This window comes from Bos grunniens, chromosome 21 (genome assembly GCF_055505025.1).
Source record: "Bos grunniens cultivar Pamir isolate PY7600 chromosome 21, Bosgru_T2T1.0, whole genome shotgun sequence".
NCBI lineage: Eukaryota > Metazoa > Chordata > Mammalia > Artiodactyla > Bovidae > Bos > Bos grunniens.
This window is the reverse complement of record NC_141185.1, coordinates 9,437,359-9,461,041: the sequence shown is the minus strand read 5'-3', so window position 1 is coordinate 9,461,041 and position 23,683 is coordinate 9,437,359. Positions and strand designations below refer to the sequence as shown.

The 23,683-nt window shown below is 39.5% G+C and overlaps 1 protein-coding gene across 7 annotated transcripts in view; it reads right to left on the bottom strand.

The window, feature by feature from the left end:
• Nucleotides 1-23,683, bottom strand: part of ATG2B (autophagy related 2B) — an 81,361-nt gene that overhangs the window by 12,344 nt on the left and 45,334 nt on the right. For 2 of the 7 annotated variants that reach the window (XM_086363035.1, XM_086363039.1), the window contains 15 exons: nucleotides 23,494-23,574; nucleotides 22,184-22,290; nucleotides 21,935-22,027; nucleotides 21,316-21,386; nucleotides 20,343-20,419; nucleotides 19,914-20,084; nucleotides 19,164-19,181; nucleotides 17,219-17,360; nucleotides 14,784-14,986; nucleotides 13,805-14,031; nucleotides 12,866-12,974; nucleotides 11,749-11,943; nucleotides 9,801-9,902; nucleotides 2,094-2,172; nucleotides 811-1,018 (listed from right to left, as the gene is read on the bottom strand). In XM_086363035.1, coding sequence (XP_086219161.1) covers nucleotides 811-1,018; nucleotides 2,094-2,172; nucleotides 9,801-9,902; nucleotides 11,749-11,943; nucleotides 12,866-12,974; nucleotides 13,805-14,031; nucleotides 14,784-14,986; nucleotides 17,219-17,360; nucleotides 19,164-19,181; nucleotides 19,914-20,084; nucleotides 20,343-20,419; nucleotides 21,316-21,386; nucleotides 21,935-22,027; nucleotides 22,184-22,290; nucleotides 23,494-23,574 — 1,883 coding nt within the window. Of the gene's footprint in view, nucleotides 1-810; nucleotides 1,019-2,093; nucleotides 2,173-9,800; nucleotides 9,903-11,748; nucleotides 11,944-12,865; nucleotides 12,975-13,804; nucleotides 14,032-14,783; nucleotides 14,987-17,218; nucleotides 17,361-19,163; nucleotides 19,219-19,913; nucleotides 20,085-20,342; nucleotides 20,420-21,315; nucleotides 21,387-21,934; nucleotides 22,028-22,183; nucleotides 22,320-23,493; nucleotides 23,575-23,683 lie in introns of those variants that run through there. The other 5 variants (XM_086363036.1, XM_086363037.1, XM_086363038.1 and 2 more) reach the window with 5 other exon arrangements.

Below are 23,683 nucleotides of genomic sequence, written 5' to 3'. Positions count from 1 at the left end.
GAAATGACAGACAACAAGCTAGTGGTTGGCTGTAGTCACAGCAGCCAGCAGCAGTATAGGGACCTGGGTTTCCCTATGATGCCAACTTAGCCAGAGGACAGAGGGTCACAAGAGACACAGCAGTGATAGGGAAGGGCAGAGAAATCAGACAGAAAATCCCCGTAAGGGAAAAGGGAGGGGTGCTGAAGGTGAGGTGTGTAAGGGAAAAAGACAGCATCATGGTCATGGAGACACCAACAGGCTCTGAGAGTGATCAGAAGAGAAAGACAGAAAGAGGAAAAAGGAAGAGACTAAGTGAAGAGAAAATTTCTGCTACAGGTTCAACAGGAGGCTGAGTCCTGAGCCAGGGTTATTATGTGTAAATGAAAGGTGCAAGTTGGGGGGCCCACGTATAAACGTGTGTGTGTCTGTGTGTATCTGTGTTTGTGCGGGCTCAGCCATGTCCAACTCTTTAGAGTCCCATGGACTGTAACCCACCAGGCTCCACTGACCATGGAATTTTCCAGGCAAGAATACTGGAGCGGACTGCCATTTCCTCTTCCTGACTCAGGGATCGAACCCGCATCTCTTGTGTCTCCTACACTGGCAGGTGGATTCTTTACCACTGACAGCACCCAGGAAGCCCCATGTAAATAAGTATGCATACTTGTATGCTAAGTCGTTTCAGTCATTCTGACTCATACCCACTGATTATTTGCCAGTGCAGAGAAAAGCTAAAGTAATTCCACGATTTCTGTCACACAAACACGTTAAAGAACAACTTTCAAACTCTAAAATAACGTCTTTTGTTATCAAAATTAAATGATTTACCTAAAAAACACAGGCTGATCACTAAACAATGCTTCTTCAGGAGAGAAGTCCTTCTCTTCTTCCCCATTAACCGCTTGCACTGAATTGGCACTGCCATTTGGGGAAGGCTGCTTTGGCCCAGGGAAAGAAAGAACTAGATTTGGCTCTTTTGAGGCGCTTAAATGCCTTGGCAAACTGCAGGTGACATCAGCCCCTGGAGACTTTTTAACTGAAAAGGTAATGTGCACATTTGGAAAATTAGGTATATGCTTCTTTAGAGCAACTTAAACCAAGCTACAGTTAACTTGTTTTACAGTATTTCGTTTAATAAATATAACTACTGCTACAGATAAATCTTTCACAGTAGCCCCCTCTCCATCTTTAGTTTCACTTTCCAACTATGGTCCAAAAATACGAAATGGAAAATGTCAGAAATAAACAACTTCTAAGTTTTCAACCGCATACCACTGAGCAGCATGATGAAATCTTGCACCATTTCCCTGCCCCACCGGAAGGTGAATCAGCCCTCTGTCCAGCATATCCCGCCCGTGAGTCACTGGGTGGACGTCTCGGTTATCAGGTCGGTGCTTATGGTAAGTAACCCTTATTTTATTAATAATGACTCCAAAGTGCAAGAACAATGATGCTGGCAATTCCAATACACCAAAGAAAAGCCATAATATATTAAGTGAAAAGATGAAAGTTCTTAATAAGGAAAAAAAAAAAACCATATGCTCAGCTTGCTAAGATCTACAGTAAGAACAAATTTGTAAAACTGTGATGAAGGAAAAAGGAATTCATGCCCATTTTGCTGTCATACCTCAAACTACAAAGGTTATAGCTACAGTGCATGATAAGTGTTTAGCTAAGATGGAAAAGGCATTAAATTTGTACAAGATATTTTGAAAGAAAGAAAGAGATCATACTCACCTAAGTTTTATTATAGTATACTGTTACAATTGTTCTTATTAGTTATTATTGTTAGTCTCTTACTGTGCCTAATTTATAAATTAAACTTTGTCATAGGCTAGTATGTAAAGAAAAAACTTAGTACATTTAGGGTTTGGTACTATCTGCAATTTCAGGCACCCACTGGGGGTCTTGGAACGTACCTCCTGAGGATAAGGGGGAACAACAGTACTTTTACATAAACTGCATATGCACAACTTAAGAAAAATAATCATGGAACACATTTATATAAATGAGAGAAAAGATCTGTAAGTACATTCTCAAAAAGGTCTCGTAACAATCAAATCAATCCAAGTACACATTACAGACTTTTTCAGATTCTACATATTTAATACCTTCTGGATCTGGAGTCATGAGCAGCTCTACTTCTGTAGAAAGACTTGTGAAGAAATCCTTCAAGAAGAACAAGGCATCCTAAAATTGAGAGATGTAATTATAACTAAAAGGGTTTAAAAAGGTGCAGCTATTTTTAAAACTGTGAAAGGAAGTAACGTGAAGTCTCTCATTTCACTCATTGTTCATATACAGCTATAATTTATCCAGTGCCAGCACTGTGCCTATTCTCAATTCCTTTCTCTCTCTCACTCTTCCTTGTTAATTCTCACAACTCTCAGAAAATTAATTTATAGATGTGGAAATTAATGTACAGATGAGTTAGAAATTAAATGGCCATTTCTAAATCAAAGAACATTTTAGTTTTCATAGAAATATAGAAGTCTCTTTCTTATTTGGCATTGGGTCTCTGAATTGGTAGCAGTAGTATTACTAACAATAATAATAGCAGCTAGCAAGTACTCAATACTTAGACGTGACTTAAAAGTTCTTAATGTCTTATTTCTGCTTTTAACACTATGTTATATTGCCTGAGTACATTTTCTTCACTGGACATGATATTCAAAATAAAAACTAAAAGTAAATAAAATCACCCACTCAGTGTGGTCTCTTCTGAAACTGGACTGGTCTTGATGTTGTATATGCAAGCCATATTTGCCCATTATTAGCAGCTTCACAGCAACTGACAAATCCATTTTGGAGAATATGAAAATTAAATAACTGAGCCTGTTCTTTCTTATTCTTCCTTTCCATTAAAAACAATCTTAAATTAATATAAAACATTAAAACTGCACCAAAACACAACGTGAAAGTGAATTACAGGGTCACAATATGCCACAGCACACTGAAAGCCTGAGTGGCATTCCAAAGGGTCTGATCTACTGATCACACTTGTCAGAGGTGTCAATGACGGATGCTAAAAAGGTATTTTTTTAGGTAATGTTGCATATGAGAAACTGGGGGCTGGACTGAAGAACAAGCAGACAGCTTCAATAGTATTAGAATATTCTGGTTCTGCAGTCGAGGAGTAAGTTGGTGAATTGTTCATTACATTATTATTCTTTACACATATGTATTTATGTAGATGTTTATATGTTATTTACATTTTATACATTTATTAGAAATTGCTATATATATGGTACATGTGCATGGTAAGTCACTTCAGTCATGTCCGACTCTGCGATCTTATGGACTGTAGGCTTCTAGGCTCCTCTGTCCATGGGATTCTCCAGGCAAGAATACTAGTGGGCTGCCACGCCCTCCTCCAGGGGATCTTCCCAACACAGGGTTTGAATCTGCATCTCTTACGTCTCCTGCGTTGGCAGGCAGTTGTTTACCACTAGCACCACCTGGGAAGCCCAGATATGATACATACATGTATCAAATATTACATGTTAATAGTATATAAAATGTTATCCTTTGCCACCAAATGGCAATATTTTAATACTATAAATGTTTTGCCTCTATGACTGCCTTCAAAAAAAAGAGAAAAGGACAACTAACAAGGCAGTGATTTTTATACGTTTTTACTACAAACAACAGACAAAGATATATTAATCATCAGCTTTTCAAAATGTTCTCCAAATGGTTGATTGTGGTATTTATGCTGAACTCTTTTGCTGTTCAGTCGCTCAGTCGTGTCTGACTCTGCAACCCCACAGAATGCACGCGGCACGCCAGCTTCCCTGTCCTTTACCATCTCCTGGAGCTTGCTCAAACTCTTGTCCATTGAGTCAGTGATGCCATCCAACCATCTCATCCTCTGTCGCCCTCTTCTCCTGCCCTCAATCTTTCCTACAACTCAGTAAGACAAACAACCTAACTTTGAAACTAGAAAGATACAGAGACTTCAAAACAGATGTACAAGTGTTGAATAAGCTCATGAGATGATGCTCAGCATCATCAGTCATCAGATCAGATCAGATCAGATCAGTTGCTCAGTTGTGTCCGACTCTTTGCGACCCCATGAATCGCACCACGCCAGGCCTCCCTGTCCATCACCAACTCCCGGAGTTCACTCAGACTCACGTCCATTGAGTCAGTGATGCCATCCAGCCATCTCATCCTCTGTCGTCCCCTTCTCCTCTTGCCCCCAATCCCTCCCAGCATCAGAGTCTTTTCTAATGAGTCAACTCTTCGCATGATGTGGCCAAAGTACTGGAGTTTCAGCTTTGGCATCATTCCTTCCAAAGAAATCCCAGGGCTGATCTCCTTCAGAATGGACTGGTTGGATCTCCTTGCAGTCTAAGGGACTCTCAAGAGTCTTCTCCAACACCACAGTTCAAAAGCATCAATTCTTCGGCACTCAGCCTTCTTCACAGTCCAACTCTCACATCCATACATTACCACAGGAAAAACCATAGCCTTGACTAGGCGACCTTTGTTGGCAAAGTAATGTCTCTGCTTTTGAATATGCTATCTAGGTTGGTCATAACTTTCCTTCCAAGGAATAAGTGTCTTTTAATTTCATGGCTGCAGTCACCATCTGCAGTGATTTTGGAGCCCCAAAAAACAAAGTCTGACACTGTTTCCACTGCTTCCCCATCTATTTCCCATGAAGTGATGGGACCAGATGCCATGATCTTCGTTTTCTGAATGTTGAGCTTTAAGCCAACTTTTTCACTCTCCTCTTTCACTTTCATCAAGAGGCTCTTTAGTTCCTCTTTACTTTCTGCCATAAGGGTGGTGTCATCTGCATATCTGAAGTTATTGATATTTCTCCTGGCAATCTTGATTCCAGCTTGTGCTTCTTCCAGCCCAGCGTTTCTCATGATGTACTCTGCATAGAAGTTAAATAAGCAGGCTGACAATATACAGCCTTGACATACTCCTTTTCCTATTTGGAACCAGTCTGTTGTTCCATGTCCAGTTCTAACTGTTGCTTCCTGACCTGCATATATTCTCAAGAGGCAGGTCAGGTGGTCTGGTATTCCCATCTCTTGAAGAATTTTCCACAGTCTATTGTGATCCACACAGTCAAAGGCTTTGGCATAGCCAACAAAGCAGAAATAGATGTTTTTCTGGAACTCTCTTGCTTTTTCCATGATCCAGCAGATGTTGGCAATTTGATCTCTGGTTCCTCTGCCTTTTCTAAAATCAGCTTGAACATTAGGAAGTTCACGGTTCACATATTACTGAAGCCTGGCTTGGAGAATTTTAAGCATTACTTTACTAGTGTGTGCTAAGTGCTAAGTCGCTTCAGTCATGTCTGACTCTGAGCGACCCCATAGATGGCAGCCCACCAAGCTCCCCCGTCCCTGGGATTCTCCAGGCAAGAACACTGGAGTGGGTTGCCATTTCCTTCTCCAATGCATGAAAGTGAAAAGTGAAAGTGAAGTCGCTCAGTGGTGTCCGACTCTTAGCGACCCCATGGACTGCAGCCTACCAGGCTCCTCCGTCCATGGGATTTTCCAGGCACGAGTACTGGAGTGGGGTGCCACTGCCACTAGCATGTGAGATGAGTGCAACTGTGCAGTAGTTTGAGCATTCTTTGGCATTGCCTTTCTTTGGGATTGGAATGAAAACTGACCTTTTCCAGTCCTGTGGCCACTGCTGAGTTTTCCAAATTTGCTGGCATATTGAGTGCAGCACTTTCACAGCATCATCTTTCAGGATTTGGAATAGCTCCACTGGAATTCTACCACCTCCACTAGCTTTGTTTGTAGTGATACTTTCTAAGGCCCACTTGACTTCACATTCCAGGATGTCTGGCTCTAGGTCAGTGATCACACCATCATGATTATCTGGGTCATGAAGATCTTTTTTGTACAGTTCTTCAGTCATCGGGGAAATCCAAATTAAAATGGCAATGAACACCAAATAAGAGAGCCAAAATTAAAAAGACAACACCAGGTTTGGTCAGAGCATGAAGCAGCTGTTGCTCTCATCTCTTACTGCCACGAACCTGCAATGGTACAACCACTGTGGAAAACTATTTGGCAGCTTCTTATGATCGTAACACACATTCACCCTATGACCTAGACATCCTGTTTATCATTACCGAAGAAAACTGAAAAATATGTCCATTAAAAGACTTCAAATTTCATAACAGCTTTATCCATTAAGAGCCAAAAACAAGGAAACAATCCACTGTGAATTAGTAAGTAAATGAATAAACAAGTGTTGTACCCATACAATGAAACACTGCTCAGGAGTAAAAATGAATGGACTGCTGATACATGCTACAACACAGAAAAATCTCCTGGGCATAATGTTGAGAACAGGAAGCCAGATACAATTCCATTTATAAGCTGTAGAACAAAAAAAGCTGCTCTACAGTGATGAAATGAGATCAGCAGTTGCTTTGGGATGGTGGACTGACCACAAAGGGACACAAGCGAATTTTGCAGAGTAAAAAAACTGTTCTATATCTCAACTGGTGCGGTAGTTACTCAAGTGTATATATCTGTCAAACTCAAACTGTATACCTAAAAATCTCTGCCTATTATTATATATAAATTATACCTCAGTACAATCATTTTTTTTAATTTTAAAAAGTATGGTTTATTTATACTAAACTTGAACTATAAAACAGTTATTTCTAGCTTTAAGGTCCTATGATAAAGGCTACTATCAGTGAGATACGACTTAAGGTTTAAAAGAATTACTTTCAATGTCATACTCAGGTGATGCTGAAAAAAGTCACAAACATGCAAACTGGCGCTGCTACATGCTCACCATTTCCGACCTCCACTGGGCACCTGTCCTACCCAACGGCCTCACGTCTCATCTCATAACCTGCATTAGGCCCTCAATGCCTTTACAAATATTCACAGTTGCACATTCCTTAGGACCAGCTTGAGTGTTACCTCCAGAAAGCCTTTCCTGATCACCCCTCATCTTCCAAACTCCCAGCCCAGGCTAAAAGTCCTCTTTCAATGGGACTTATCTTTATGCCTACTTCATCACAGGGTGTTAAAGTCCTCTGTTTTTTTGGTACTCTCTCTATTACATAGAGATCTCTGAGGAAGGGATGTTTCTTCATCTATGTATTCCCAGCATCCTAGTTCAGACCTGGGACAGTTACTCAGCAAATGATTTGGAATTAATATGACTCACTGGAAAAGATCTTGATGCTCAGAAAGATTGAGGGCAGGAGAAGGGGACGACAGAGGATGAGATGGTTGGATGGCATCACCAACTCAATGAACATGAGTTTGATCAAGCTCCGGGAGTTGGTGATGGACAGGGAAGCCTGGCATGCTACAGTCCATGGGGTCACAAAGAGTTGGACATGACTGAGCAACTGAACTGAACTGATGTCTTCCCTACACAGATTTACAGGCAGTTCAATACTAAAATGATCACCAGACTAAGAAAGTCAGGAAATCTGGCCCCTTCAGATTTTGAATCTCCAGCATCCTACTTACACAACCTCCATCATCTCCTCACCTCCCCACGTGGAAGTCACTCCATCTTAGTGACCCCAGTGTCCTGCCTGTCCTACAGGTACCCTGAGCTGTGGAATCAACTGCACCAAATGTCAACAGCAATGCAGCTTTTTAAAAACATGAGCAAACAACATGTTGCTCTGATCCAGTTAAGATAAAGTCAGAGATATGCTTGGTAAAAAACATATTACTCAAAACATTATCATCATCAACTGATTTGTTTTTAAAAGAAAAATACAAATTTGGCTTGCTATTCAAATGACTGCTTGGCATAGTATGTCAGTCTTAGAAGAAAGGACTCTTTTGTATTGTAATATTCCTCACTAAGTCATACATTTGTAGCATGGCTTTGTTTCCGTAGGTTTCACATCTTGGGAAATGATTTCCCATTCCTCCTCAGTTTAGTCGTAACATTTATTTCCCTGATTTTTTTTTTCTAAGATTAACATTTCTCCATTTTAAAATCATACTGTTTAATAGTTCTACATTAGAAATTAACATTCAATATTAAAGAAAAGGCTTATTAGAGAAAATTGGGCTTACTAAGTCTGGTAAAGTCATGCCATAAAGATAAATCTTGTTCAAATTCTTGCTCACACTGGTGATTTTTCAGACTGAATTTCCCATAAATACTGCATCATATTCCTACTAGGCCAATATGGATAAATTAAATTAAAATACAGATTTCAAAAGATTGTTACCATAATGAGAAAACATAAATCTAAGTACACACTGGCAAGTCTGACCCAGCTCAGAAGCTACACATAGTAATGTAAAGTTGTGCTACACGTCTGTGCTTCACAATACATTTTCTCTGAGCTAGGCCTATAGTTTGTTTACAATATAAACATCATTTAAGATTATTCCTGATATATCTGCTACTTATTTAAATAGTGAATCAGCATTAATCAATATTATTGAGCAAACAAATAATATTACCCAACATATACGCTGCTTCCAAACCTGAGCTCACACCAATATATACGATACAACAGGAAGGCTTTGTTATTTCAAAAGCAGATCATTATAAAAACTCCATTTATTTTATACAGTTGTTATATGCTTCAGTTAATGACGGTAACAGGTAACACCTGTGATCTTTAACACTGTGTGCCAGGCACCAAGGTAAGTGTTTTATAGACGCTGCTGCTGCTAAGTCGCCTAAGTCGTGTCCAACTGTGTGCCACCCCATAGACGGCAGCCCACCAGGCTTCGCCGTCCCTGGGATCCTCCAGGCAAGAATACTGGAGTGGGTTGCCATTTCCTTCTCCAATGCGTGAAAGTGAAGTCACTCAGCAATGTCCAACTCTTCGCGACCCCACGGACTGCAGCCCACCAGGCTCCTCCGTCCATAGGATTTTCCAGGCAAGAGTACTGGAGTGGGGTGCCATTGCCTTCTCCGTTTACAGACGCTGCTGCTGCTGCTGCTAAGTTGCTTCAGTCGTGTCTGACTCTGTGCGACCCCACAGACGGTAGCCCACCAGGCTCCCCTGTCCCTGGGATTCTCCGGGCAAGAACACTGGAGTGGGTTGCCATTTCCTTCTCCGATCCTCATGTTTTAAAAAATGATGCTAAATGTACTATGTTTTCCATTTTATCAGCGAAGAAATTGAGGCTTAGAGAGTTAGTTACTTACCCAAAGCCACACAATTAGTAAAAGAGAACTGAGATGTGAGCCCAGGTCTGACCGCAAACCCATGCTTTCACTACTACACTGCAAAGCATCCCGTCTTCAGAGGCCTTGAACAGAGCTTGTAGAGGAGGCACCAACTATGCCTTAGACTGCTCTCTGGGTGAATGCAAAACCCAGAACTGTTTGATGGGGTGCTTGCTAGAATATAGGAAAATGAATTTCTTTATTTCCATAAATTTGTTTTGTTTGTGACCTGTTTAAGTGCCAATCTACTAATTTGTCATTTTGCCCAGGAATTCCTTTACAGGTGCTGTGATTATAGCCCCCTATACCTTTCAATAATATATATCAGGGAGTCCTTCCATCTCCTGAAAACACCTGTGTATCTGCATCAGGAGTATGTGTGTAAAGATCAGAGAATGTAAGAGGCAGGTATTAAGTGCTCTGTCACGTAGACAGCAAGTAGGAGACAGAAGGATAACATCTAATGTTTACTCACAGTTCAGATTTCAAACACCGAATGAATCTGTCCTGTCCTTTACCAGCAGAAGTCTGTTTTAATTATGCAAACTCCATAAACTTTAAATAATAAACAACATTATAATTCTAATAAATTAAATTTCTCACTCTGAACACAGGATATCTATTTAATCATACCTCCATGCAATTCTGCTTGCAATACAAACCTGGTCAATATTGAGGCGAAGTGGCATTAGTGATACTCTGAGGCAGCACTCCTGTGGGGACCTGCCAGACTCTGGACGCACGTGTAGTGCTTTAATTGTCAACTGCAAGGCGAGAAAGAGAAACACGTTTTTCTCCAATGACATTATGACCTTGTTTCCATTAAAAAAAAAAAGAGAGAGAGAGAGAAGAAAACCATGCTATATCTAGTCCCTATATTAGACAGAAAGTCGGTTTACCCTCTTTCCTTAGAATCCGGAATCTAACTTTTTTTGGTCAGATACTCTTTTAAGAATCTGATGAAAGATACGGATTCTCTTTAGCGGGGAAAAAAAGCAAATGATAATGTTGTACTTGCAGTCTCAGAGGAGTCTGCTAAGCCCCTGGATCTAAATCCATAGATCCATACTCCAAAGGTAACTTCTATAATGTTTTCTTCTGAAAGACCTCAGCTGAGAATTTCTATGCTACTAAAATTGAAAAAGTTAGAAATCTGGAACACTGCTAACAATTCTGTGTCAATATCATGTGTGTGTGTGTGTGTCGCGCGCTTGACCACACTGTGTGGCTTGTGGGGTCTTATTTCCCTCTGTGTCAATATTGTGTGTGTGTGTGTGTGTGTGTGTGTGGCGCACTTGACCACACTGTGTGGCTTGTGGGGTCTTATTTCCCTCTGTGTCAATATCATGTGTGTGTGTGTGTGTGTGTGTGTGTGTGTGTCGCGCACTTGACCACACTGTGTGGCTTGTGGGGTCTTATTTCCCTCTGTGTCAATATCATGTGTGTGTGTGTGTGTGTGTGTGTGTGTCGCGCACTTGACCACACTGTGTGGCTTGTGGGGTCTTATTTCCCTCTGTGTCAATATCATGTGTGTGTGTGTGTGTGTGTGTGTGTGTCGCGCACTTGACCACACTGTGTGGCTTGTGGGGTCTTATTTCCCTCTGTGTCAATATCATGTGTGTGTGTGTGTGTGTGTGTGTGTGTGTGTGTGTTGCGCGCTTGACCACACTGTGTGGCCTGTGGGGTCTTATTTCCCTCTGTGTCAATATCGTGTGTGTGTGTGTGTGTGTGTGTGTGTGTCGCGCGCTTGACCACACTGTGTGGCTTGTGGGGTCTTATTTCCCTCTGTGTCAATATCGTGTGTGTGTGTGTGTGTGTGTGTGTGTGTGTGATGCACTTGACCACATTGTGTGGCTTGTGGGGTCTTATTTCCCTCTGTGTCAATATCGTGTGTGTGTGTGTGTGTGTGTGTGTGTTGCGCGCTTGACCACACTGTGTGGCCTGTGGGGTCTTATTTCCCTCTGTGTCAATATCGTGTGTGTGTGTGTGTGTGTGTGTGTGTGTGTGTGTGTGTGTGTGTCGCGTGCTTGACCACACTGTGTGGCTTGTGGGGTCTTATTTCCCTCTGTGTCAATATCGTGTGTGTGTGTGTGTGTATGTGTGTCACGCGCTTGACCACACTGTGTGGCTTGTGGGGTCTTATTTCCCTAACTAGGGTATCAAACCTGGGCCCTTGGCAACGAAAGTTCAGAGTCCAAACTATTGGACCACAAGGGAGCTCCTTGTGCACGTGTTTCGTGTAGATCACAACGGACTTCTGGTTTTCCTCAGGTAATCTGTTATAACAGAGTTTCTGTTTCATGTTTTGGTCTTCTGGCTGTGAGGCATGTGGGATCTTGGCTCTATGACCAGGGATCACACACACACACCCTGTGTTGGAAGGCAAAGTCTTAACCACTGGGCCACCAGGGAAGTCACAAAATAATTTTTTAAAAATAAAACTTTAAGCAGCATATTTAAAAGGGATTTTAATAGTAAAATGAAAATCTCATAATTTTCCCCAAATCTTCTGCAGTTATAATAGGTATAATTTATATATATTTTAGATATAATAGAAATACTTTTCCTAAACAAATATAGCAACAAAATATATGAAGTTTTAAATTTTACCATGTTGGAATGAGCTTTCCGAGGCATTTCTTTACTGCAATACAGGTACAAAAATTTATTCATTTGTGACGTTGCCAGACGATCTCGAATTTCAAGATCCTGCACGATGAACACCTGCCGGGACACCGGGTGCTCCACAAGGCTCGACTCGCATTCTGGTTTGCAGGGCGGGTACACCTCGTGCTGAAACTTCACCTTCACAGACGGAAAGAATACAGAACCACCTCGACACTCTATTTAAAACAGATTTTCTCTTTAAAATGTAAAATATCACACATTTTCATTAAATTATCAGCTTCTGATTCCGCTTTCAGAGAACAGTGTAACAATCCTCCATTTGTTCACATATTTACTTATTAATCCACGTGTATTGGATCATACAAGGATAAGCCTGACTGACATTTCCTATCTGACCTTGGTAAAATCCCCATCCTTTTCAAGCAAAACCTTCAATAGGATTAACTCATAAAATTATCATCTTGTTCCCCTAATGAAACTGCTTGGAGGCAAGGTTCAAGTTCCAAAAAGGGGCAAGGATACAGTTAAGTATATGGAGCTGTCACCACTGCCATATTAAGCACCCTAACATATGACACCTATCAGAACCCCAGACAAGCTGACAGAATTAAATGCATCAGTGTCCCTGGCAGCCTGGCCCTCCTGGTCTCTAGATGTTCACACCGGACCTGACCTGTGTGCTTATTCCATGGCAGGCCTCCCCAGAGACACTCCAGGGCGGTGGTTCCCCAAGTGTGGTCCTGGGTAAAGTAGTATCAGAATCACCTGGGAACTTATTAAAAATGCAAATTCATGGGCCCTTCTGCAGCCCTACTGAACTAGAAACTCTGGACCCAGCAACCTGTGTTTTACTAAGTCCTCAGGGGGATTCTGGTGCTTGTTCAACTTTGAGACATTGCTCTGGAGGGTAGCCTGGAAAAACAAAAACTAAATCTTTTCAGAATATCTGAAAAAGAGTAAGAGGTAAGATTTATACAAGTCCGCTGCACTTTTCCACTTAGGCTCCAAGATCACACAGGGCAGGGGGCAGGATAGAACCAAAGAACCGTCACTAATGCTCTTACTTCAGTGGATTTTTCCTTTTAAAATGCCATCTTACCTTGCTTAACTGTATTTCCATTAAAAAGTCATGGTTTCTTCCTTTTCCCCCACAAACCATATTATGTCCATGTCTTGTAGGGGTGTGAGAAGGTGAGCTATGGGGACTACTATAAATGAAAAAATAAAACCTTTTATTAAAGGAATAGTCAAAGGAAGGCAACGAATGACATCAGGAAAAATAACAAGATGAAAAGAGAAAACAAGATTACAGACCTATCAAAACATTGCCAAAAACTGTATTGTTATACATTTAAACTACATCTTTTACACCTTGGAGGCACTGACAGCATACATTTTATTACTGTCATCACAGCAATCATCTACTTGCTAAGTATTTAAAAGTACAGAAGAATCTAACTATGATGTTGGTGTGCGTATCACAGGCAGACTTAGAAATGAGACCTCCTTCTAAGTTCCTATTACTTCAGAAACCCCTGAGAATCAGAAGACAAGTCCGAGAAATTCCAATTAATACATAAAAGAATTACAGGAAAGTGTCAAGTTTTTTAAAAAGCACTTTTAAATAGAAAAAGTCCTCACAATGTTGTGTCCGAGGTTCCCGCTACATGAAGCCTTTTCTGACCCTCCCACCCCAAGAGAACGCTTGCCCCCAGTCTCCACCTAGTCTGTCTAGTTTTCTTTCAGAACTAAAGGATAACGCACTCACTTTTAATAGGTACTTCAGAGGCATCAACTCTGTGCTTGGTACCCTGCCGGGTGCTGGATGCTAGAGAACCAGGGGCACGCGAGGTCCCTAACTCCTGACAGACCCTTCACTTCACTGCCCTCATTTGCTCATGTAACTGTTTCTCCCTTTTGAACACAGACAGGCTCTGGGTCATACTTATTAATAATTCTTGAAAGAGTAAATCCTATGTATTTTTAATGAAAAGAATATATTGGCCTGCCAAATAGACGTATGTAGAAATTTACTTACATGTAACTTTTAGCTGGAGAAGTAGGAGGGGCTGTTCCAAAATCTTTTCCTCCATAAAGATGCCAAACAAGAGAGACTTCTTTAACCAGGTACCGAACGACAGGAATGGGAAAGTGTAACGGGGCTTTGCTCGTATCTGTCTTCTTAACAGGCAGACTAAAATAATTCTCTTTTATCACAATTGGATCATCAACCATTATTTTTACAACTGGTTCTTCTTCCTTCTCCTAAGACAAAGGAACAGTTAATACATACTCTCTTATCTAAGTAGAAACCATTGAGTACCATTCCCTTCTCAAGGGAACTTCTTGACTCTGCATTCTTTTGAATAATTTCCTTATATAAAGTGGACACTAAATACTGACAATAATTGTCACATAATACACTTTGCTTCCTTCACTACAAAATGAATTTGCTCTTCTATGTGAATCATTCCTAAGAATTTTTTATAGTCTACAATTTGGCTTTTACTACTTGTTTGATAATAAAAAGGCATAGAGTCAGTGCTTAACCATTTTGTTTAGTGAACTGTGGATTCATTAAATCCAGACTATGCTTTTTAAATGTAAGCATGACAATAAAGTGGAAATTACATCTATTAGTCAACCATCAGCCTTCACACAAACCACATCTTATCTTTCCCAATTCTTGTGTTAACACCTCTGTATAGAACTCTTCTGCCATTTAATTTCATTATCCTGAAGAGGTACTTTAGGGTACAAACTACACACTTCCTCTGTAGTTCAATAAACCATGCAGGAGATTTTAAAAATAGCATTCTTCCGAGTCCCTCACAGACATGTCATAAAAAGGGTAAAGTATAACAAATATTTACAAAGCATCAACAGTAAATTACAAAAGCAAGTAATTCTGAATTGTGAAGAGTTAACAAAATCTAAAGAATCTTTTTCAGATGACCTTTGGTCACTTCTATTTGTAACATTATTTCAAGACTTTAATTTTGTTATCAATTTACTACCTGAACAGTTGCTCTTGGTGCAAAAAGAATGCAAAAGTCGTCATTTTCCGAGGGCACGCCTGTCACTGCATCACTAATCAAGTGGTGGGTGAATGAGGCGTAAGTGGGGCCAGGCTCCTGGGACACGTTTCCACTCTCATCAGGAAACAGGAAGAGGTCTGAACAACATGGTTCCTGAACTTGAGATTTTTCATCAGAAACACCTAGGGGAAAAGATTACAACAGTCAATTTCGGCACATTTCGGAACATCAATAATAACAACATTTATTAAACACTTTAGTCATGAGTCAGTTATGCATTATGTTAGCACTCTTACCCCACAGTATCTCATTTATTTCTTACAATAATCTTCTGACTTCTAATAAAAAGACTAATAATAAGTTTTAAGTTTCCTAAGAAAACAGCAAACGATGAACTCATAAAGTTACAGACATCTCCTCAAAGTTATTCAGTGTCAGAGAAGTTCAGGAATTCGGCAGCAGGCAGTGAGTGTTGATTGCAGTTCTACTTTGGCCAGAATTGCATACTGAATTATGTCCTGTAGGTGGCGTTCTGGAACAAACTCTCCTTGGACCATATAGCAAGGGGAAGGGAAATCACTGCACCCAGTGGTGCTTCACCTACAACTGCGGGAAATCTCTACCTGGGGTCCGGGGGTGGGGGGATTGGAACAGTTCCCGAGCATGTCTTCAGCCAGGCAATGATTCTGAGCAATAAAAAGACTCCTTGGGGCACTGGATACACAAACAGGACACAGATCAGCTATCTGAATATAAAGACAAAAAGTTGCATGTGTGCAAAAATCTGTATGTAGGAAATTTCCTGCTGGTCCAGTGGTTAAGACTTGCTTCTACTGAAGGGGGCACAGGCTGGGGAACTAGGATCCCGCATGCTGCAGAGGTGCACCCAAAAAATAAAATTAAAAAAAAAATCTGTATGTGAACACTTATTTTTACACATTTATATCACGTATTAGACACATTAATTCTTTCCCCATTCACTCATTCAAACCAAATCCTGTGGTATGGACTAAAGACACTAAGATGAATATGGTGACATCTTAGCTTCACAAGGCTCACAAATTAGACTTTAAATTCTTCTGTGGCAGCATGTTGAACCCGTTCACCCTTGTAAGTGCCCAGCACCCAGTACAGAATCTTGGGTAATGAAGCTGCTCAATAAATACTCATTAAATGTTCTTTCCAGTATAAGTAGGTTAGTTGCAAACATTTATTACAAATAATGCCTAGTACATAGGGAGCTAAAAATTCCCATTTGCTTCCTTAGCTCTGATTTATTCTAAATTAGAATGTAAGCAACATTGAATGCGAGACTTTTATCACATTATGAAACAATTTTTTAAAATTAAGATTTCACAACATGTAGAAATTAGAATGCTCATCTAAACAGAAAAAAATGTTTTCTATATAAATACTTCAAAAATATTTAGACGCTTCACTTGGCTTTCAGAATTCTCCATCTGGCACCTCCCAATTATCTAATGTTATTAGCTAATTCTTCTCAATAAGAAGGGAACTTTTGCTACAGTATTAATAGCCTGAGTTACTACATCATTAAGGCTCACACATGCCTATCTGTGATTCTTGGCATTAATGACCTTGCTAAAATTATCTTCTCTTTTACTCTACACACCTAAGTCCTATCTACTTTTTCAAAGCCAACTCATCTCAGCTTTCACGAGTTTAAAGAGAGGATTCCAAATTTTTTCCAAACTGATTACAGAGTATATACTACCTTTTGAAGTGTCTTCTTCGATCATTTCTCAATCATTCTAAATACTAGCATCAGTCTGGTTTAGCGCCAGTTTGTTTTACTAAACTATAAGCTACCAGAAAACATAAGCTTTGTCTTGCAACTTATCTGTGTCTCCTATAAAAATCTGTTGTTGTTGTTGTTCAGTTGCTCAGTCACGTCCGACTCTTCGTGACCCCATGGACTGTAGCCCACCAGGCTCCTCTGTCCATGGGATTTCCCAGGCCAGAATACTAGCCGTGAGTTGCCGTTTCCTCCTCCAGGGCATCTTCCCCACCCAGGCAGCAAACCCACATCTCCTGCATTGGCAGGCAGATTCCTTACTGCTAAGCCACCAGGGAAGCCTCTGCTAAGTCACGTCAGTCGTGTCTGACTCTGTGCGACCCCATAGACGGCAGCCCACCAGGCTCCGCCGTCCCTGGGATTCTCCAGGCAAGAATACTGGAGTGCGTTGCCATTTCCTTGTCCAAGGGAAGCCTCTAGCCAGTATTATTTATTTATTTACTAGATACTCAATAAACACAAACTGACTGACTAATAAATACCCACCAAAACTCAGACTTGTCTTTTAGTTACTTATTGAGCAATCTGTAAGAATGCAAACAATGTCAGCCTCAACTACATCGCAGCTCTCAGGGAAAAAGTCCTGGGTCTGTCTCACCATTAGACTGTGGTTTTACAGATGAAGCTGCTTCTTGCATGTCAATCTCCTCCATAGCATCACTCATCAAATCTCGTAATATCTGTTGATCTGCTTCAGGAAGTACTGGACCGCGTGAGGATGACCGACCAACAGAATCTACCTACAGCCAAAAACACTAATTAGAAACAATTGAAAATGCTCTAAACAGCACACTACTTGAAAGTTATTTTGTCCTGGAAATAGACCACGTTTTATACAAACATCAGAAACAGAAACGTGTTCATTTTTCTATATTCTACTCAACAGCTGTTACATTTTTAAGTCTTTAGTATCATCGTTTTCACCCCAATGACTGCTGGCAAATAGAAATAAGTGTGTTATCATCTCAATGCCAGCACAGTTTAACTGAATTTTGAAGAGGTAACAGATTAGAAGAGAAGAAAGGTGAAAAACGCTGCACTGAAGCTGGGGGATAAGGGATCTCTCTGCAGAGTCTGATCTGCTCAAATCTGACTGCTGCCATGACCTTCACCTTGGAGGCAAAGCCACTGCAGAGCCAAGTCTCATTTCTTGGAACAAACATATACCTAAAGACAGTAGGGGGAATATATGAGAGGGGAGATCTACTAAATGGTGGTTCATGAGGTTAAATTCTAGCACCAATGCTTAACAATTTATGTTAACGAACTATGGATTCATTAAATCCAAATCATGCATTTAAAATGTCAGCATGACTCTAAAATGGAAAGATTTCATTTGGAAGTGAAAGTGAAGTTGCCCAGTCGTGTTTGACTCTCTGCAACCCCATGGACTACAGCCTACCAGGCTCCTCCGTCTATGGGATTTTCCAGGCAAGAGTACTGGAGTGGGTTGCCATTTCCTTCTCCATTTGGAAGGGATAATTTAAAATAATTTCTAATAAACTGTAGATTAACTTCTATGCTGGGCTGGATGAAGCACTAGCTGGAATCAAGATTACAAGGAGAAATATGAAAAACCTCAGTAACGCAGATGATACCACCCTTACGGAAGAAAGCAAGAGGAACTAAAAACCCTCTTGATGAAGGTGAAAGAGAAGAGTGAAAAAGCTGGCTTAAAACTCAATATTCAAAATGAAGATCAGGGCATCCAGTCCCATCACTTCATGGCAAATAGATGGGGAAACACTGGAAACAGTGACGGACTGTATTTTCTTGGGTTCCAGAATCACTGCAGATGATGACTGCAGCCATGAAATTAAAAGATGCTTGCTCCTTGGAAGAAAAACTATGCCAAACGTAGACAGCACATTAAAAAGCAGAGTCATAATTTTGCCAACAAAGGTCCGTAGAGTCAAACCTGTGGTTTTTCTAGTAGTGATGTGTGGGGGTGAGAGCTGAACCATAAAGAAAGGTGAGCATCAAAGAACTGATGCTTTTGAACTGTGGGGCTGGAGGACTCTTGAATCCCTTAGACAGCAAAGATATCAAACCAGTCAATCCTCAAGGGGACCAACCCTGAATATTCACTGGAAGGACTGATGCTAGAGCTAAAGCTCTAATACTCTGGCCACCTGAAGCAAAGAACTGACTCATTGGGAAAGACCCTGATGCTGGGAAAGACCGAAGGTGAGAAGAGAAAGGGAACGACAGAGGACGAGATGGTTGGATGGCATCACTGACTCAACGGACGTGAGTTTGACCAAACTCCAGGAGACAATGAAGGGAAGCCTGGTGTGCTGCAGTCCATAAGGCTGCAAAGAGTCGGACATAAATGAGCAACTGAACAACAACAAAAAAACTGGAAATTATTTTTAAAAAGAGAAGAACCAGTAGGGAGAGTATGTCATCAATCACTTTATTATCAACGAGACAATAGCAGGAACAAGGAAACAAAAACAGAAGTGTCACCTAAATGAGGAGTAAGATCAGCCTGAGGGAAAGGTGACACGAGGCCTGTCAGATCGTTAGTGGAGACTACTGACCTGAGGGGGCTGAGAATTCTGTCCACAGAAGAGGCCACGAAGAAGAATGAAAACACTGAAAAACAGAAAACGCTAAACAAACCGGACACTGTTCAATCTGGACATAGAGGGCAAAGAAGTGACAGCTAGGGGCACAGGAAAGCCCTGAACTGAGAATCGAAACAGGCATATTGTGGCTGTATCTGCTCTTAATTAGGGTAAATTCCCTAAATTCTCTGGGTCTTGACTTATTCATCTACAAAATAGAGATAATAACCTTTAACCTGTTGACTGTGCTGGGTAAGAGGAAATCACATTGAGAAAGTATACTCAAAATTGGATCCTTTCAAACATGAAAGAGAATATCACATAAATGAGTCTTCTGGTAATAATACTAATTCCTGCCATCTACTTTCTCATAGCATTTTTACATACAACTTGCATATAACAGGCTCTCGCATGATGATAAATGTTTTCTTTCTTCCCTGAGGACATACAAAAATAACGTAAGTCTGGGAAAACGTTTGCTGGTTGAGAAGATGAACGTTCTAAAATCAAGAGCATCAAACAGCAGAACTGTTTTCCCAAAAGGCCTGTGGAATCACCTTTCTAGGCCCCACTGCCTTAAAACTAAGGAACAGACAGATGATTTTTCAGTTTCCTTTTTACCCTACAACTGCCAAGAAGACCTCGCTAATGTCCCCATGCCACTCATCTGGATGGAACCGGGCAGGGCTAGTGATTTCTTAAGAATATGGTTGGTGGCTGTACCTTCACCTTTCTTTGAGGAGCTCCTGGCTTCACGTCTGCCTTGTTAGTGGCATGTAAGTCCCCATAGCTTGCAATATATTGAATTAGATTCATTAGAGCAGCACAAGAGTCTGAGCACGTTCTAACATGGACGACGTCACTCGAACAGTGCAATTCAAAGTGCGGTTCAGTCTGGACAGGAAAGAGGGAAAAAAAGGATAAGAACATTTACCAAAACAAGAGAAGAAACATTTCGCAGAGGTTTACATTAAATAAAATATAATTTGTTTTGCCACAGGAAATATGTATTTATAATAACTCAATCTTAATTTTAAAATATTTTATCTATTTCTGACCAAATTTAGGCAAGTAGAAAAAAGTTCAGTATGTTTTTAGCCTCTTCTATAAAATAAAAATACTCAAGTAAAAATATCTATTTTAATAACTTACTTGCTCTCCATCGGAATCAGACTTTACTGCAGTTATGGTTAATTCCAAAAGTCCCATATCCATCACACGAACATAATCTAAACAAATTTTAATTAATAAAATATCTGAGTATAACTTTTAAAAAATGCTTATCCAACAGACATCTAATAAAACCAGCATTTCTTTAAAATTTGTGGCAGGCAGTACTGCAAATACTTATAATGGAAATACAGCTTCAACCTACAAAAATCCTACAGTTCTCTTTATTTTCAGTTAGAAACAAAATTTGCCTTATATTAATTAAGTATATATAATTTGATACATTTCATCAATGTTAGTGATATTACAAACTGGTATTACAATATTCAAACTGATAAGACCCTTCAGTTCAATTCAGTCACTCAGTCGTGTCCAACTCTTTGCCACCCCATGGACTGCAGCACACCAGGCCTCCCTGTCCATCACCAACTCTTGGAGTTTACTCAAACTCATGTCCATTGAGTTGGTGATGCCATCCAACCATCTCATCCTCTGTCGTTCCCTTCTCCTCCCGCCTTCAATCTTTCCCAGCATCAGGGTCTTTTCAATTTAGTCAGTTCTTCACATGGGGTGGCCAAAGTATTGGGAGTTTCAGCTTCAGCATCAGTCCTTCCAATGAACATTTAGGACTGATTTCCTTTAGGATGGACTGGTTGGATCTCCTTGCAGTCCAAGGGATTTTCAAGAGTCTTCTCCAACACCACAGTTCAAAAGCATCAATTCTTCGGTACTCAGCTTTCTTTATAGTCCAACTTTCACATCCATACATGACTTGGCAAAGTAATGTCTCTGCTTTTGAATATGCTGTCTAGGTTGGTCATAACTTTTCTTCCAAGGAGTAAGCGTCTTTTAATTTCATGGCATTATTTCAGAGTTAAAATATTTAAAAAATATTGAGATACAAAAAATAAAACTGCATTCATCTATCCTAGATACTGTTTTTTTTAACTCTTACCTCTATTCAAATTTATAGTAACAGTATTACACTTGTCAGACAGGTGTAAAGCAGCTTCATCCAAAATTATTCTGGGGAGGAAAAAAAGATAAAATCAAGACCTGAAAAACTAACCTCAAATATACGCTGCATGATCACTTAGTTGTACCATTCTATCTCATATAAATGTTATCAAAGTCATATGAAGACTCTAACTTATAAATGTCATCGAACATTTTCTTTAAAACTCACTGTTTATGAGTAACAAATATTTAAATGGTGTGACTGAGATTAAACATCTGCTCAAATTAATTCTAAATTTTTAGCAGTTTTAATAGATGACCAAATCACAAAGTTTAAATTAGGAAAATAAAGTGCATCAAGTCTTATAGGAAGTTTATACATAAATGTTTTAAAAAGTAAACTAACAATCTCAAGAGTTAATTTTCACCCTAAAAAATGAAATACAGTAATGAACTGAAGAGATGGGATGAATCACCTGAGAAAGAAAAATGGAAAACTTAGATAAAGGAACATGACTAACAGTAAAAGAATGTTGCTTTTAACACACAATTGAGACTTTAATTAAAGGTATGTTTTGAACAGCTGCATTCAGTGGACAGTGAGGTTTATATGGTACCTGAGAGTAGAAGATGATTTATCCAAGGCGACACTACTTGAAACGCTGAATGTTTCAACAGTAAGAAGAGATCGGATTGGCAAATAAAGAGGCCTAATATGACACAGAAACAAGAGAACATTAGTCTGTCACAACAAAAGAAACCCCTTTAAAGAGCATTTTGAACCTTAACTCTACTGAATATTTTTTTCAAAACTCAGTACATATCTTAAAGAGTAAAACTTTATTTTGCTCCACTTAGGAACTCACCTATAATCAAGTGCACAGCTCCAGAGATGAACATGAAAGGTTGTAAATGAAGTTGGAGGATTATATCCCAGAACAGGTTCATCAGCAATATTCAAGAAGTATAAAATCTATAATCACAAAAATATAAAATGCCCTGCTTTAGAAGAAAAAAAGAGTTTTGATATGATATCCTTAATACCAACATGAAATAAAATAGCTTATAAAAAAATCAACCATTTAATGAAAAATCATAATGTTAGAAGAAAAAAAAATCATCATTTGAAGGAATTTACTTCAAAAAGTATTTGCAAAACTAGGATTTGAAATGAAGAGATTCATCTAACAATCACACTGCTACAGGGATCTTGGAAAAATCATCTCCTATGAAACTACAAAAGTATGTATAATCTACCATCAACATGATTTTGCTTGGAATAATTTTTTTTGAAAAAAATAAATAAATAAATAAAAATTTTTTTTCCTAAAGTCTGTTTAAAACTCTCCTTCTGGTTTTTTGTAAACCCACTGTGGGGAGAAGTTCCTTTCCCGTTCATTTATACCCAGGTCGGTCTGAAAACCAGTCCTCTCACCACCATTTACCCTCCTATATTTCTATCTAAATTAAAAGGTTAGGCTGAATCTCTCTCTTACCGACAGCCAGCAGACTAACCATCTCTCTATCCCCTCTCTATATACACTTTATGTTTCAGGATGTTTCTGAAAGCATTTAAGTTTAAAACAACTTATTTTCCAAAAGCAAAGAAAAGGTTTCTCTTTCTAAGAAAAATGAACAAGAATTACATAGAGTACAGTTTTTATTCTCAGGTAAAGAAGAGTGAACTTTACCCAAAGTTTCCTCTGAAAAAATATAATTAACCAAATACAGTTATTACATTGGAAATTTATTACATAAATCCTTATAAATGCCTCAATGTATGTTGTTGGCCTAGGGAATAATTCTGAAACTATGATACTTGAATATATGGTTATTAAAAAAGGAAAAAAAAGAATATACAGTTATAAGTGCAAGTCAACACATCATTTATTTTCCTCTATGACAGGCACTGTATTGGTCCTGTCCCTTTAATGACAGAAGATAACTCTGTTTTTGAGATGTTTAAGAACCAAACATTAAGGTAAAAAATCAATTACATTCTGGGGTGGTGATAATGTCCTATTTTCTAACACAAGAGGCAATGTTTATATAGGAGTATTTACTTCATGAAAATTCAATGAGCACTGAACATTTATGATTTGTGAACTCTTCAGTAAGTGCAGTACATACTAACAGAGTAAAAAATAAATCAATACATACTTCCCAGCTCTCTTACCTGCTCATGCCAGCTAAGCCCAGAAGGAAGCATTCTATGCTGGAGAGTAGCTCCTTTTAGCCCTACAGCAATGAGAAACTCCTACACAGAACAACACAAAAAGGTATGTTTATTACCTACACGACCTTCTAGTTCAAAACTTGAAAAATTTTTCTAAGAAAACAAATATCTTATATTTATGCAATCATTT